At 38.6% G+C, this 17058-nt stretch overlaps 1 protein-coding gene across 1 annotated transcript in view; it reads left to right on the forward strand.

The window, feature by feature from the left end:
- Window positions 1–1110: 1110 nt before the first annotated feature.
- Window positions 1111–17058, forward strand: part of prkar2aa (protein kinase, cAMP-dependent, regulatory, type II, alpha A) — a 35397-nt gene continuing 19449 nt past the window's right edge. Inside the window, exon 1 of the mRNA XM_053625455.1 lies at window positions 1111–2814. Within this exon, the coding sequence (XP_053481430.1) occupies window positions 2565–2814 (250 nt within the window). The 5' untranslated portion in view covers window positions 1111–2564. The remainder of the gene's footprint in view (window positions 2815–17058) is intronic.

Below are 17058 nucleotides of genomic sequence, written 5' to 3' on the forward strand. Positions count from 1 at the left end.
TGTGTGTGTGTGTGTGTGTCTGCGTGTAAGATGCATTGTAATGGGACTGGGTGTATTCCTGTCTTGTGCATGGTGTTCCCGGGTTTGCCTTCAGATCCACCCCATGGCCCTGACCAGGATAAAGTGCTTACTGAAGATGAATGAATGAATGATATTGAGCACACTGTGAATATTATGATTTAACGGGTAAATACATAATAATATACATAAATGCATGTTCCAGTGCAAGCCAAATTCGATCTTTTCTTAACAGATTTTGCCTCACGAATAAGAACTTTCAGGTAGCCTAAGTCAGTGGTTTTCAAAGTGGGGGCCGCCAGGGGGCGCCCAGGGGGCCTCAACAATTTGGTGTGAAAAATAAATTCTCACTCTTAGACAACCACACACACATACAATCACTTCCTAATATAATGTAATGTATAGATGTAAGACATAATTATTAATAAAAAAAAAAAGGGGGGGATATATTCAGAAGTCTGTATTTTTAATGTGTTTTAAAGACATCTTGCAAAAGGGGGGCCTCGGTCAAATGTTAATGCCATTTGGGAGGCTTTGCCCTGGAAAAGTTTGGGAACCCCTGGCCTAAGTAATAAGAAATGGCTAAAAATTGTTATACATGTTTTAATTTGTTTATAGAATGTACTTCTTTCACATATATAATATATTACTTGAAGGAGCAGAACCTGAAGAACTCACTTCCCTCTTCTTTTTAAAGTACAACTCTAGTTTCTAAAACCTTCCAGTGATATTAGTTAGTTAGAATGCAACACAGATCAGGTTCCCAACCCTGGTCCTAGGGTATCCAGTGTTCTACATATTTTAATGCTATAAAACTCTCACAACTAAGGAAGGGCTGTTAATTAACTGTTTTCGTCGGGGAAACCACTAAGACAGTGGGTACTCCAGGACTAGGACCTGAGGTGTAATCCAGTGTAGCACAAACTGTCATTTTTTTTTTGACTGCTCTTCTAAATTCTCACAGCCACGCCCATTCCCCCGACGGATTCGAGTGACACTTCTAGAAGCCACCTGATTGGTCAATTTCGATGTCAATCAGAGCTGAACGCGTCGTTCGCTCTCTAAGTATGTCGGTGTGGCCACACCCCCTAAAGAGCGGCTCGTGGAGTAGAGAGATCCTCGTCGAGAGACAGAAACGGGCAATACGGGAAAAAAGAAATATATATACACACACGTTTATTTTTTTTTTGTTTTTCCCATTAAAATAAGGAGGGAGTCTGTTTTTGACGTGCAAACCTTTCTACCGCGGAGTGCAGCGCTGAAAAAAAGAAAATCAGGATTGACACAAGAGGAGCGAGTTTTCTGCAGATTTTCGTGGTTGGATTCGCTCGGCTAGTTTAGCTAGCCGGCCTAGCGTTCACCTCTGCCGGGGAAGCTCGTCACCATTTTTCGGTCTCTGGCTTGTGGAAGGTTGTTGTTAGCGGTACTTAGCTGACCGGTTGTGCAATTGAGAGCTAGTTATCGTTTATGGGGCGTTTTCACTGGCGTGTTCACTGGACTGCACGGTTTGAACACAGAGACTGACCAGCTTGTGAGGACGAGCTAACTAGCTATCTGTCACCCTGTGTCCCACCCTCCCTGCTTCTCTCTCTCTCTCTCTCTCTCTCTCTCTCTCTCTGTAGCTCTAGCTAACATTAGCTAGCTTCAGCCCTTCAGCCGCGTTTGCAAAGGCTAAGCTTGGGTGGCCACTTTTACAAGGCAACTTTACAACATAGCTACCTCTGCTGAGCTTCTTCAAACTCTGTAACATTAGCGGACATTTTTTTGTGTTTCTATATATTTAAAAAACCTCTTTAGTTGATACACTGACAGACAGGAAAGAAAAACGAAGTCCAAAGTGCAAAGAACAGAGTGAAAACCGAGCGTTTACTATCAGTGAGCTGAGATAAGACGGGTGTTTACTTGCAGGTTCTTGACATCAGCGAAAGGAGCCACTTGTTTAGGGGAACCGCCAAATATATAAAACCCAGACACGTGGTTAGTTACTTTGTAATTTTTTTTTTAACTCTTAAACTCCCCTCAGTGCAGTTTGTACCTGATTGATACTGAAATAAAACATTTCACGTATAAATAAACAACACTCCGGTAGGTAATCCATTGGCCTTGAAAGCTAATCCTTGAGGGTTATAAACACCTGGAACCAAACAGTTCAAATTAATATATTTTTATGCCAGAGAAATTATTTAACATTTTTTTTGGTACAAAGAAGTAAACTATATGATTGTCATACTTAACCTGGGCTACTGGCATGTATGTGAACTAGTTAAATTTTTCTCACTGAAATTTTCTGAAGCCTTTATCTTTTGTAGGCCTACCTCGTGACACCTCACTGTATGTCCTGTTAATTCCTCAGCGGGATACGGGATATATGTTATTCCACCCTTTTTGAGACCTAGAGAAATATCCCCTAATTTGTTACGTGCTCCTTTTGACAGCAAGCGTTTATTGACTGATAAGAAGTATATTTATATTTTTGTACCACAGTCCAGAATTTACAGAAATAATTATATAGTCGGATATCAGGATATCGGCGTCACCATCCAGCCATGAGTATTGAGATCCCGGCAGGTCTGACCGAGCTTCTGCAGGGTTACACGGTGGAGGTGCTGCGCCAGAGGCCTCCAGATCTGGTCGAGTTCGCCGTGCAGTATTTCACCCGGCTCAGAGACACAAGGAGTCAAGATGGATCCGGGGCCACTGCCAAATCCGGCGGAAAGGGAGTGATGTTTGATGGCGAGCCCATGCAGACAGAGTCTAATGGCGAAGATGACGACGACGATGATTCTGACTTTGAGCGTAAGTACTAAACAAATATGGTTTGCCCAATATATGGTTCCATGTAGCACTCTAAAGGAGTCTGCTTTGTCCCACTGGAAGAACCCTTAAAGGGTCTAAGTAGAGCTCCATGGTGTTGGTTATGGTTAGTAGAATCTCTAGAACCTGTTGAAGGCTGGAACCAACCAAAGAACTGTTCGGCCTACATGGCACTGCCTATTTCATAATCATGCTTCAGCTGCTGGTTTATGCGGTTCTGCACTTGACACTTATTTATATAGACAAAATGTGTCAAGTATTCTGTGTAATCACACAGCCATTACGAATGGGCAAAGCCGATATGCACAGATGCCATTGTGTTCTGTCATTCAATGGAGTGATGGGCAGTGGGTGTGTGTGTGGGGGGGGGGGATTCAGCGCTCAAGCCGTTCATTACCGCGTAGACATCGGACACACAATTGACCGTTAAACCATTAATACAGACACATCTGTGTTTTGACCATGTTTATTTAGTGTACCGATGGGATATTTGATAGTAGAATGGCTTTTTAGATGTGCAGGTCTGTGAATGGATGTGATCTGGTCATTGAAAACGCAAACCTATTTTTTCACAATGGTGAAACAAGCGCTCGGTCTACATCAGAGCACCCCGTATTCTCTTTCATGTTTCTGTTTGCTCATCATGTAGCTCCAGTTTCACTGTGTTAATTGCTCGCATTAGCATCATCTTGAATCAGGTGATGTATTAAGGTAAGGGAACTTAACCCGGATGGGTTTGTTTATTAGCATATTGGTAAATTCAGATTTGTTGTTAGAAATCTAGGCACTGTTACTAGAGCATCGATCTCTAGTCAGCGTCTTTAGAGGCATCTTAAATCTAGACGAAAGACCCTGCATATTTCAGAACATAGACAATAATCCCAGTCCTCAAGGAAATCTTGGGGATCTGTCTCAGGTTAGTGGTGCTTAGTGGAACAGTCATCACAGGAGGTTCTGGGGGGAAAAAAATAGTTATGGCCCGGGATAATATAGAGAATATTTGACAGGCTTAAAGTGTTTGATGTTCCCAAATAGATCAGTGATAACACCAGCTCTGTGCTATTCTGGATAAATCAAACACATCAAGGCCGTAGCAGCAGGACGAGTATCACTGACCGACTCTGCAGCTGTGAGTAAGAACAAATATCTGGAACCAGAAAACATGTGTAATATTTCTCAGTGTAGACCTGTACTACCGTCTCTCGTGATGCGCATTGGTAGTAACCACATAGTTTCCCTTCTCATTTGTATACCGTTTAAACGCCGCTCAAGTTGAAACTAAATGGCTTCTGGCTGGTTTGTTGCGTCACTGCCGGTGCAGGGTGTTGCAGGCTTAGACTTTCTCAAAAGCTGAACAGCAAAGTGTCTTCCGACACACTGATCATGAAAATTGAAACTTGTAAGCCTTAACACACAATAATCGCCCTCTCCTACTAAAATGTGTCGTTAGAAACATATGAAATATGTTCATTACTTTAAAAATCCTTAATATTTAATGCATATTTTAACCTACGGAAGCCGCCATTACGTGACATGCGCAGTACTCTGAGTCGATGACGTAAAATGGTTGCACTTGAGCGCTCAGAAGAATTAGCTACTAGCCCCCGCAGCAGGAAAAGAACACCACACTATGCTCCTTTTGGCTGTAATTTTCTACTTCTTGTGTGCTGTGATACAGGGGATATCTGTAAATATTCAAACCCTTAAGCATCTTGTTAGTGCGTTTTTTTTCTGTATATTCTCATAACGTAAAGCTCCTGTAAAATTTACCTAAAACGCCTAGCCAAGGCATACCTGAAGTAAAATTATAGCTGTTCTTGAACCATTTGGAGCACATGCATGGGTTTGGTCTCTTTTGAAAGGTGGACTAAATATGTTTACATAATTGTATTGTTTGGACCTTTGTCAGTGTAACAAGACTTTTTGTCAGGATGTTATGGATCAGTGGATTACTACGAGGCTTCATATGAGGTGCGTCACCTCCGTTTCGTAAGTGTGTGTTTATATATCAGTGGTCAGTCTGACCGAGACATTGATTGTAGCTGCTGTTGTGATTGTATCTCAAAACGGTTTATCTCAGTTGAATCACAAGAATCTTAGCTTTCCAAAGATATGAGTACCTTCGTACACACAAGCTGTGTAGATAGCATAGATAAGGCCATTGGAATTTTAACAGGATAAAGTATATGACGGAGAGATAATGGCCGGTGATTTCTAAATTTATTTACATTAGAATACATTTCATCATAAAATGTTGGTTTAATCCATATGCTTACCTTGAACAACAAATGCACTCAGTTGGCGTAGACATGCAGTTGCTACACAGACACCATGGATTTTGCCCCGCTCTCGCCTCCACACCTCTCTGATCGTCTTCATTTTGATGTACATTTTGAGTAATGTCTTCTATATTAGCTTCCTCGCTTAAGTTACGCTGGGGTTCAAATTGTAAAGGCTGAAGACATGTTTATGTCGCTGGAGAATCAAGACCGTTGTAACCATTTGACATCACTACCCAGAATGCATTGCAACGTAAACAGCAGTGGTGGCCTACGAGTGCAAGGATTTTTATTATTATTTTTAGTTGTTTTATTTTTTCCTTTTTTTTTAAACTGACATTTAGAGTGTTTTTGTATAGAGGATTTATATAGCGGATGTCAGATTTAATCTAATAAGCCATACAAGTCTTCATAGTCGGGGTTCCCTTTAAAGATGTATCTTTGGTCCAACACACCCATTATTGAGTAACTCATTACGTTAACTCAAACATTACATTTATAGACGCCAGAGAGAAGTCTGAAAGCAAGGTCAGAAGATAAGGCCAGAGATGGCAGTACTGATGTGGTGCAAGGATAAATAAGCAAAAAAAAAAAAAAAAATAGCAAAACGACACAATGACTGTGAACCTTATGCGAAAGAAGTGAAGGCAACACCTAACCACCATTCATCAACTGTTTTGAATTGGAGAGGGTGAACTGCTTTGGCCCCTTCCACCTGCATATGGATATTTTTGAAAACATTTTTTCCCTCTGTATTTTGGCCTCCAGCCCACACACACACACAGTGTTTTGGGTCACTGAAAACGAAGCTTTTCAAAACCAGACTTCAAGGTGGAGAATTTTTTCAATTCTTTTCACTGTTTTCATGTGGATGAGAAAACATTGACCATTGCTGTTTTGCAGGTGTAATGAATGTGCCAAGTTATTCATGTTGTTTCAGGATGCAACTGTGTGGTCTGTAATTTTTTTTTTGATAATGTGTTTGCAGTTTAATTCTCTCTCTGATTTATTATTACACCCTCATGTGGAGTATATGATGCATGCTGTACTGCTCTTGAATCCGCCGCTACAAACTTCACTGTGAACGGAGATTTCATATACAACCAAATCAGTCCACACACATGAATCCTTCTGTTTGTCACTCTCCGTCTTAGAACATCTGGCCAGCTGTGACCCTGCATAAAGCTGTTACTGAAGATAACAATCCAGTTGCTGATGATGAATGAATGAATGAGCTTTTGGCCAAGTTGGTATTTTCTTGGGTTTTTCTTTCTTTTATTTTTTTTAAAACACATTTTGCCTTCTGTACTGTTCAATACATGTGCTTGTAATGTTTATCCTTAGTCATTAGTATGAAATACTGAATACTGCAAAACATTTGGGTGTGTATGGTGTTAACGTCAATTAAAAGCTCTTCTCATCGTATAACAGCACCCACCTGGTCTGGATGGCAGACTGTAGCTGTAATTCCCGAGAACACTCCAGAACGTTGGACTGTTGCCCAGAACTTTTCAGCAGTTTGCACCATTGAGAATATCTTTATCGATTGCCTCATGCTACTCTGGTACTTAAAATAAATAAATAAATAAATAAAAACACATTTGGTTAAAAAACCTTTTATGCATCGGGGTATTTTTAATCAAGTGAAAAAAAACATAGGCCCATTTACTCATGACATTAACATGCATCCTGGGTTATGGGATTATAAGTGGACAACACTAAGTACAGGTGTGAACAGGGTCAAATGCGATCATTCAAATCACATTCGGTGGTGGTCTGGGACGATTATGATCACGTAACATTTGTAATGTGAACGCAAATGTGTCTCGATGCACCTCGGAAAGTAACAAAGGGCCAACAGATCGACTGCGTTATTGCCCAGGATGCATGTTATTGCCAGGTGTGAATGGGGCCACAGCCTTTTTAGGCCTGGGGCCTGTACCATGAAGCTGGTTTAGGTGGCTAGCCAAGTAATTTTCAGTTTAGTTTGTGCCAACCCTGGGTTTTGGGTACCGTGAAAGTGGCTCGGCTTTTACTGGTGTTCATCGCCATAGTAACTTGCGCTTCATGGCTAGCCTGCTTCATGGCAGGTTGTGGTCTGGGTAAGACTTGGACCAATCAGTTGTGAGCAAAGTGACATATAAGTGATGCAACTGTAAGAAGAGCAGTTCGCAGAGAAATATTTAATTAAAGCAATTTACATTTATATTCAATGAAATGATATGAAAAATGTTGGGGTTATAAGTTTTCAATCCGTTTATTCTCATTGTGAGCCTATAAAAGTAAACTTACGCATTTACATAATCAGCAATGTTCCCGAGGTTTGGCAGCCACAACAGTGTTGCTTTTTGCGGTTAGTGTAGGTTTAAATTCCTCATAATTACGCAAAATAATTTCTTGCTTTTCAGCCGGATGTATGCGCACCTGATTTTTTCCCCATGTTGAACGCTATTGGCTGTTCAGTGCTGATGTCACGCGTTGATGTGCACGATCTCGTGGACCAATCATAGCTTAAGGATCAAAGCCTGAGTTGACCAATTATGTTGATATCCAGCATCATGGTACCAATAAAGCCTGATTGGTTTGGTTTTGTCACCTTGAAACTAATCCCGTAGCCCTAAGTTTGTTCAACTAGCTTCATGGTACAGGCCCTTGGTTTTTGATCGATGCATGATTGCGTCCATGTGTATGTAGGTGGCCGGAAACACAAGTGTGATTGTTTACATACTCGCCTGCGTACGTAATGTACATCTAGGACATTAAATGCTACATCCTATAGATGGCATGTCATCCCTGTCCAGCAGGTTTCCATGTTGGTTTAAAATGTTAAGTGATTTCATATATATATATATATGAAGATGTTTAGAGATGTTAAATACACAGAGAAGCATCATTCATTTCTCTGAAACATTGTGCATCTGACAGAAACTATTACCATGTTGATTAAAAATAGCTACATACCAAGTGAAAACTCTTTTTGTCCGTTTGTTTTGTGAATAACTGTTTTAACGATGTAAAAACTACTAGCCTGGACTCGAAATCTTCTTCTTGTTCCTGGCACACAGGCTACTGATTCATCCAACTCTGTTCCTTAAAGCAACACTTGGGTTTTTGAGCAACGTCAACTATTATGTTTGAAATAGAATGAACGAGTTATTGTTTGGATTTGTTTTTAGTCTGTTTAGTCTAAATAGTTGTTTTGAAGCCATTTAACAGACCGTACAGCATTTCACAGGGTTTTTTGCGACTGTTGTAGCCAAAAACACTTGATTTTGCTGCAGCCTTTTTTTTCCTCTTTTTTTTTTCTTCAGAATTTGCTAGGTTTTTGTGCTTTTTTTTTGCAGAAAACTACTTGAACTGGCAAAATCGCAATAGAATGTAATTGTCTTGCACGGTCTTTTTGGCAGCGATGTTTGTTGGTGAATGAGACCTTTTTGCTGTACTTGCGTTCGACACGTGAATCGGCGGGTTTTGGCTGAATGCGCGTCACATCTATATTTTGCTTACGTTTGCTTGTTTTTTTTTCATTCGTTTCTGCGATGGTGAAATCCTGGAGGGATTGGTTTAAAAGACAGATAAAGTAAGAATTTAATGATGCAGCTTCAGTGTACACAGAAAAAAAAAAATTCTTCAAAATGAGCAGCCCAGGGAAATAATAATTAAAGTTTTGTTTTTCTGTCTCATGGGTTCTTTGAGAGGCTTTTTTCTTAAATAAAAGACAGTCAAGTGGCATAACCCGCTTGCTGCAAGAAATGTGCAGTAACACACCAATTAAATGAACATGACTGGTGGCCTGCGTGCAACAGTTGGGGCTTAGCAGTCAATCCACAAACAGTCCTGTTTGCTCCATTTCAGACACTGTTTAACTGAAACGTTTAACTAATGAGGTATCCGGGAGTGGAAACATCTGGAAGTCTAGATTGTGTCTAATACTTTCATAAATAACTTCTTTTTCATTACATGCATTTTACTATGAACAGGTGATCATTTACCATTTAAAGTCTGATTCTTACCTACTTGTTATATAATCTACAGCCCTATAACTGGTGGTAGTGCTGGCTGTATTCATATTAGAAGCTTATATTAATATACTCCTTCTAATAGGTTATTGTTTCTATAGCAACAACTAATTCACAGCGACTTCTGCATAATCTAAGGCTAATAATAAACCGATTTAAAAGAATGTATTATGGTGATATTTATTTAACATTTAGAAAGAAGTGTCCTAAACCTAAAATGAAAGGCATGTAATTCTTAAGGAAATAAATTGTAATTGTTTCCAAATTGCTGTGATATAAGGTGAACAAATATATTTGCTGCTGTTATATGAAATTAATTAACTTTCTTTCACCACATGCCCTGTCGTATGTTATTTTAACAAATAATGTCACAGATCCTCATAAAAGACAAACTTGCCAGGAGTAGCACATCCAGCTCGTTCTTTATTAATATTATAATGTTTGGGCAACATGAGTTTGTAATCGAAATGATGCCCTTTTCTTACCAATTTTCATCAGAATTTTCATCATCAGGTTTGGTGTCAGATTAGACATCATTCTCCAATATAGGTCTCATTGTTCTATTATAACTAGCTGCTATGTTTGAGTTGTCATAGAGACAGCACAGCCTGTCACCAAGGGATACATCCTTAACGCACACAGAACACACTGATAGCATCATCTCACACACATTTCATGATGATAAAATTATGAAATGTAATTAATGGTACAAGCAAGCTTCCAGCATTTAATCCTTCTCGTATGTTCACGTACTGTGTAGCTGTGTTGAATGTGTGAAAAAATGTAACGAATCGTCTGAAATTGTTTCCCATAAACAGAACGTAAGCTGTTTTGATACTTCGCACATGTAGTTTCAAACTGATTTTTTGTTTCAAGCGTGTTGTTTTGTTCCCAACGTTATTATGCTGTTAACTTTTTGCCAATTAGCATGCGTGTTAAGATAATGAGTGACAGAATAGCAAATGGATTGTTGTCATGCAAGGGTAAATCTCTTAATCTTATTACAATCAGGTGAAGTATTATCTAATATGTGCATGTTCATGAGTACTTTTCTCTATGCTGCTGCTCACTTGGAAGACTAAATGAAATCAAAACTCACATTGTTTTTGTTTTTATTGACTGTTCTTGGTGAATTGATTGATTTATCTTTACTGATCACTTCAAAGACAAAGTCTTTTATGTACTTATTTTTATACATGCATACATATGTATGATGTGATATTCACTGGAATGCTTGAAAAATAACCAATTGAAATGCCCACTTTTTATATGCAAATCAAAGTTTGGTTGAAAAAAAAAAAAAACCAACCCAATTATTTGGTTTCACTTGGAAATAGGTCATATTGTGGAAGAAAACATGATCGAATTTCGATTTCACGTTGTTTTCAAATGCTGAAGTTGAATCCGATTTAAAGGAACATGGTTTGCAGCGAGTTCATAAAGGTTTGGTGAAGGGTGAGCGTGTTGGTACGGATAATTCAAGGTAGCACATTGCAAAGATTTAGTCAAAGCACTATAGACATAAAGTAAGTGCTGTAAAATACATGTTTTACAGTATGGCTGTAAATGAGATCTCTAATCAGTCCAGCAGTATGGATTTCTCTTGTGCCCAGGCAGAGTAGGTGAGATAAGCCAGTGTTGAACCTTGAACAGAGGATGGAACGATCATGGGTCACCTGCAGCATGGCAGCAGAGCTATTCGAGTGGGAGTGGTGGAAATTGTTATAGCCGTGTTTGACTTGCAGTCAGTTTGGAATGTTGGCTTGTGTTATTATTAAAAACGTTATGTAGATCATTTGAAGTGTTAAAGGTGCTCGGAAGGCAGCTCTCAAATCAAATCTTCTTAATTGGAGACTTCTTAAATTCTCTAAATGAATTCTTCATAGTGTTTTTTTTGTTTGTTTTTTTTTTTAACGGGGGGAAAAAATATGTACATGGTTTTTTGCCTGAAGCAGTCAGAACTCAGCAAATATGCAGAGTATTTTGAACAGATCCTTGCCAACAGAGAGCTTGGGAGAGCTTAATGCTGGAATGTTTTGAACACAGACTGTCAGTGTACAAGTAAACCCAAGTTTCTGATATTCACCCAAAATAGCTGTACCGTACATTGTGGATGATCTAGCTTTCAAATAATTCTTTATGGGAACTGTAAACTTGTTTTGTGTCTCTGTTTATTTATACAACCTCAAATCATGCACATCTTGGTGGACTTTTCAGTTCTAGTAACCAAGAATACTCCACACTAAAGTTGTACTATTAATAAGGTAGTGTCTGTGGCAAAACGTAAGTGCTAATAGACAGAAGACAAATATTCTTACTACATCAAGCTCACTTTGAAGAATGTATCTCTTTACGTGACATTTTGTACGTGAACCAAGATCATGCTGTTTAATGATGTAGGCAGAGCTTGGTTGTTATAAAAGCTTGATATAATCTGACATGGAGGACACATTATTGCAGTGTAGAATTTGTTGTTGATGTTTTGGAAATCTTGTACAGTGTGGCAGGTAATAATGTTAAAAACAGCACCTAAAACCAGTTTAAACTGGCCTTGGAGAACAAAACGATGCAAATAATCTAGAAAAAGTTCATCCTGGGAGTGGCATTTCAAGCAGGAAGCCCCTCTGGGTAGGTTTTGTGTGAAAATTTTGACAAATGCAGAGACGAACTACAGAAGGTGTTTGTGCACACTGGTGTGTAAGTGTGTGCCTTTTGTTCATGCGAACATGCAGAACAGTGTGCTTGTTGGTAATTGTGTGATGCTTAGTTCCTGTCTTTAGAGTGGCATGATGCTCTTTATTTTTAAAAGTTAACTTTGAGTGAAATGCTCCAGGTCCCCTTTGACCCAGCAGTTCAAACAAGATATATTTTATAATTATATAATTAATAATTGAAAATTATTAAATGAAACTCCTTTCATTATCTTCCAAATCTGTTGACTTTACAGCAACGATAAAAGTTGAGAGTATCTGTTGGTTTTTTTTTTTTGCTTGTTGTTTGTTGGTTTTTTTTTTTTTTTTAACATGAACCCACAAGGAGAAGTCTTTTCTCACCATTTTATATCAAGAAACTCTTTGGTTTCCTCTTCGGGTTCCTTCTGTTACATACCAGGTCAGGCAATGTGGGTTTCATTAGGCGAGCTTCAGCTGTCACAACACTGTGCTTTTTCAACTGTGAGAGAAAACTTTGGCCATTTCGGCACAGAAATGTTTAAAAGAAGCAGCTTAATGGAGCAAACTGTTGCGTAGTCCTTTCCTGATTTCACATCCAGGTCATTGGTTAAAGCAGGGGTTCTCAAACTTTTTTTTTTTTTAATGGATTTACAATTTTACGGATCACTTAAACTAGAGATGTATTTTATGAACATAATACAACCATTCGGATGTTGGGCTTATTTATTTAAAAATACGTACAGTAATATTCTGGCTATTTATTGGAGCCCTAGAGCCCTTTTTTACTGACAGAAGATATTAGGTTCAAGTGGAATTATTTATAGGTTCACTAGTTTTTGAATTGTTGAAGAACCCAATAAGAATATAATAATGGTGGATTATGATTTCCTTTAACAAAAAAATAAATAAATCAGTGACTCCCCTGGTTATGCTTCATAAATCCCACTTTGAGAAGCACTGGTTTACTCCAACATTTTCCAGCCTTATCTCAATGCACTCCATCTGTAACCAGTGAGTGATTACCACCGATTTAAACTGAGAAAATATAACCCTGCTTATTTTAAATAATAATAGACAGATAATCAGCCATAATGGGACAGTATTGAAAATTAAGAATAGAGAAAATTGCTGCGTTTTATCCTTTCAAAGAGATGGCGGTCCTGCCATTATTGAGCTGAGGTTCTGTGTTACTGCAATATGCAGCAGCTTTTTTTGTTGTTGTTGTTTTGATTTGTGAAATGATGCATCAAACGCATTTCCTTATAGATTACATCAATAATTTGATCAATTTAATCAATGAGGCCTGAATTACAAAAACTATGGGTCAAATTGAGATCTTCATCACTATTTTTAAGTCATACGTTTTTAACCAACCTGTTACTTCAGCATTCTAACAAACAAATTCAAATCTCCTATTTTTTTTTCTTTTCTGCAGTTGAATTTGTCTAATAGTGTATACACTGTGGTGTTTACTGGTATCGTCCAAAATGTTGAGGGAATCATGGTATAAAATTGTTGGTCAGCTGTATTTCCCCTTTGTGTCATTGTAAAGGAAAGGGAATAGCAGTGCGAGGGGGAAAAATACTTCTGAGATATTATACACAAGCATTGCTTTGTTTTGTCAATTATGTTGATTAACAGCAAAGGTGCCACCAGTTGAATAATTGAATCTGTCATTGTTTTCCGCTGTCTCTGTTCTGCAGTGTTTAACACTGTCTCTGCTGTACGTTGTCATTTTGACATATGCGTCTGAGACACTCGTCTGTCTTGCCCCAGGAGTGGATGGTGAGACCATAGACGTCGAAGAAGCAGGGCAGGATCAACTCTGCTAAGCGTTTCATATGTGTACACTAATTGCTTGTATTTTAACAGCTGCTTAATGAAGCGCTTCGGGAAGCCGTCGGCACAAACTGCTGTACCGTCATTTCCTGTTTCTTACTTAATGTCACAGGGGGCTGGAATGACTAGTTCATCCAGGAAGGCTAAATAACACCTACTGCTTTAAGATTCCAGAAGGTTCTGCAGTATGGAACCACTGGATACTGCACTATCCCATAAGGCAGCGGGACTGGCGTGGAAGAGCTGTCAGAATCCGCGGTGCATAGTAGGTCCAGATTGAATTTGTGCTTACCACTTGTACTGATCAGTACGCACTTTATCAGCAGGTACTGAATCGAACGCAGTAGGTACTGAATCGAACGCAGTAACTAGTGTCACAGTATGTGACTTCAGACGCAGCCGTAGTGTTTGCCAGATGTGATATTTTTGAAGTTGAACAGATTATTTGTCGTTGCATGAAACTTCAGCAGTGGTGGCTACTGATTTATGGTTCATTTTAATTTTGTCACAAAAGTATTTACATGAATCAGGGCTTCATGATTCTTAATGAAATATAAATCAGGATTGGATTTTTTTTCAACTTAGACTTCAGATGAGAACATGATTCTTTGACCAAATTTGCAAGGCTCAATATGTATATTTATCAAATCAAAAGATCAAAGGATTTCTGTGATATGACAGCTTGTCTTCATTTTGAGTTACTGACCTACTGGCATATTTGTAACACAGTATTCTGGAATATATAAAACTTTAATCATATTTGAGTCCCAAGTGTGCAGTGTGTCCCCTTAAAGCTAAAAGGGAACTAGCAATATTAACTGGATAAATAATTAACTATGGATGTATGTGTTCTGCTGAGCGTGACTCATAAGCCATTTGATAAATACGATTTTGATTAAATGTGTACCAAGTCTCGAGTGAGCCCGTGTGTGCAGCCATGACTCTCATTCATCATATTCATTCATTTTATACATTTGAGCTTAGTCGTTGCTTCTCCCTTTTTTTTTTTTCTTCTGTAGACTCACGTGAGGTCATGTTGTACACTTGTTATTGACACAGTAAATAAGGAGAAGCAAATGCAGAATTGACACCGTTCTTGATTTTAATATCATTGAAAAACTAATCGAGATTGTGACTGTAATGTTTTTTTTTTGTAAATGTATTGCTATCCAGAAGATATTGTTTCTCAAATGTCTGAGATTTGAATTTTGTAAAACTAAAACGTTTAATTACTGCCAGTTAAAGAGAGCACATTCTTAATGTGCTTACCTGTGTGTGTGCGTGCGTGTGTGTGCTAGGATAATAATCTGGACTTTGGTACTTCCCTATTTTCTGTCTGTGGCAACAGTAGAATGAGGAAGAGAGGACAAACTCATCAGTCGTTATTTGTCTTTCACACACTCGTGTCTCAGTTCAGAGCCCGCATTCTGGCTACTTTGGTAGCCGAGAGCTCGTGGGTTTCGTCTGCGAGCTAGCAACATGCTGAAAGAGACTATAACAATGACACAGTGATTTAAGTCAGAGAATGCAGGTTTTTTTTTTTTTTTTTTTTTTTACTACCGCTGAGTGAAGCTCTGTTTATAACGACGGTTTATATTGTGTATTGACAGAGAATTTTTCAAGTCGGTTTATAATAAACGTTATGAATGAGTGTTTGCAAAAATGTTAAGGTTATGGGCCCGTGTAGGTCACACTAAAATAAACTTTAGTTCAGGGTTATATTCTCACAAAGCTTAGTGGTAAGGTCAGTGCTTACAGGATAGGGAAAGGCTGCTACGTTCATGCTCCATTGTTGAAACGTTATATTCATCCACACAGGGTTTGACATTGAGTGGTCATGGGAAACTGGCCAAGTATATAGTAAAATAGATTATAAATAGTCAGTGTTCAAAAGCTATAAATAGTTAACGGTTGACTTGAAGAGGTGTATGACCAAAAATATGATTTTTTTTTTTCCTCTAATAAACAAATTCTTTCTTTATAAAGCCACATAAGAAGCTCAAATAACCCTTTCAGACAGAAACTTGCACAATGGTGTGTTAATGCTGTTTTCTTTCCATCTAAAAGGGATATTTGTGTATTGGAATCACTAATTTAATTTCATGCTCCTTTCGAAGTAACAAAGGTATACTGTCTCTGGCACAGCCAGCAGTGATTTAAACTTCAATCCGACCCTTCAGTCCCCATGTGAATGGACTAAGCAACTCTTCAAAGCGATGGCTGCAGTTAAAACGATGCCTATAAACGACTCAGAAGTGAAAAAACAACTGCAAATGAAAATAAATCCAAATGATTGCTTCAGCTGAAAGGATTTGATCATTTTAAATTTTTTGTTTGTGGTGAATTATGCAGCAGATGATGAGTAGAAAACATTATTACACAAATCATGGTAGAAGTTATTCATGAAGGTGGAAAAGAAAAATGTTGAAAAGAAATGTAATAATAAGGCTTATTTTATCTGTTTTATTAGCTAGACCATTGGACAAGTTTGAAACTCTGGTCCCGTGTGCTGCCTGGTCTCATGTTTTGGTTATCCAAAATTTGACAAGGCCAAAAAGTGGTAAATAATGTATTGTAATAAGTACGACGAGCTTGTTTGCTAGTAAAAATGTATTACGTCAGGAATGACACAATGGGCCATACTGTTATAGGAAAATAATCACACCGGGGTGGTACAATGTGGCCTGACGCAATGCAGTAAACTATTACCACCCTGAAGTGGCTTAATTTCCTATAACAGTAAGTCTTGAAGTGCGTCATTCCTCTCATACTACAGTAATTTGCCAGCTATCATAATATTTACAGTTGCAGTCAAACTTATTCAACCCCCATTGCAAATCAGATTTATTGTCATAATTTACAGACTTTCAGCTGTTTGAAATGAACAAACAAAAGCAATTGAAATAGCACAACGAATGCTTCAAGTGGTTTCCCCAAATTCAACTGAAAATACAACTTGTATTTATTTCTCCGTTTTCAAAATTATTCAAACCCCTTCGTGGCAAGCATCTTTAGTACTTAGAGCACCCTTTTGCCTTTATGACCTGCTGCAAACAAGATGCGTAATTTCTGGCAGCGTTCCTGAGGAATCTTAGCCCATTCCTCATGAGCAATGGCCTCTGGTTCAGTAATATTCTTGGGTTTGCGTGCTGCAACCGTCGTCTTCAAATCCCACCAGAGATTTTTGATGGAGTTCAAGTCAGGTGACCGTGATGGCCCTGTAGAATCTTCCAGGACGACTTCTGCAACCAAGCCTTGGTGGAATTTGAGGTATGCTTGGGATCATTGTCCTGTTGGAAGATCCAATGACGCTCAAGCTTCAGCTTCCTCACAGAAGGCATGACGTTTTCTCCTAGGATTTCCTGATACTTCAGTGAATCCATCTTGCCTTCTACATGCTGCAGGTTTCCAGTGCCA

Source organism: Ictalurus furcatus, chromosome 5, assembly GCF_023375685.1.
Source record: "Ictalurus furcatus strain D&B chromosome 5, Billie_1.0, whole genome shotgun sequence".
In the NCBI taxonomy this organism is placed as follows: Eukaryota; Metazoa; Chordata; class Actinopteri; order Siluriformes; family Ictaluridae; genus Ictalurus; species Ictalurus furcatus.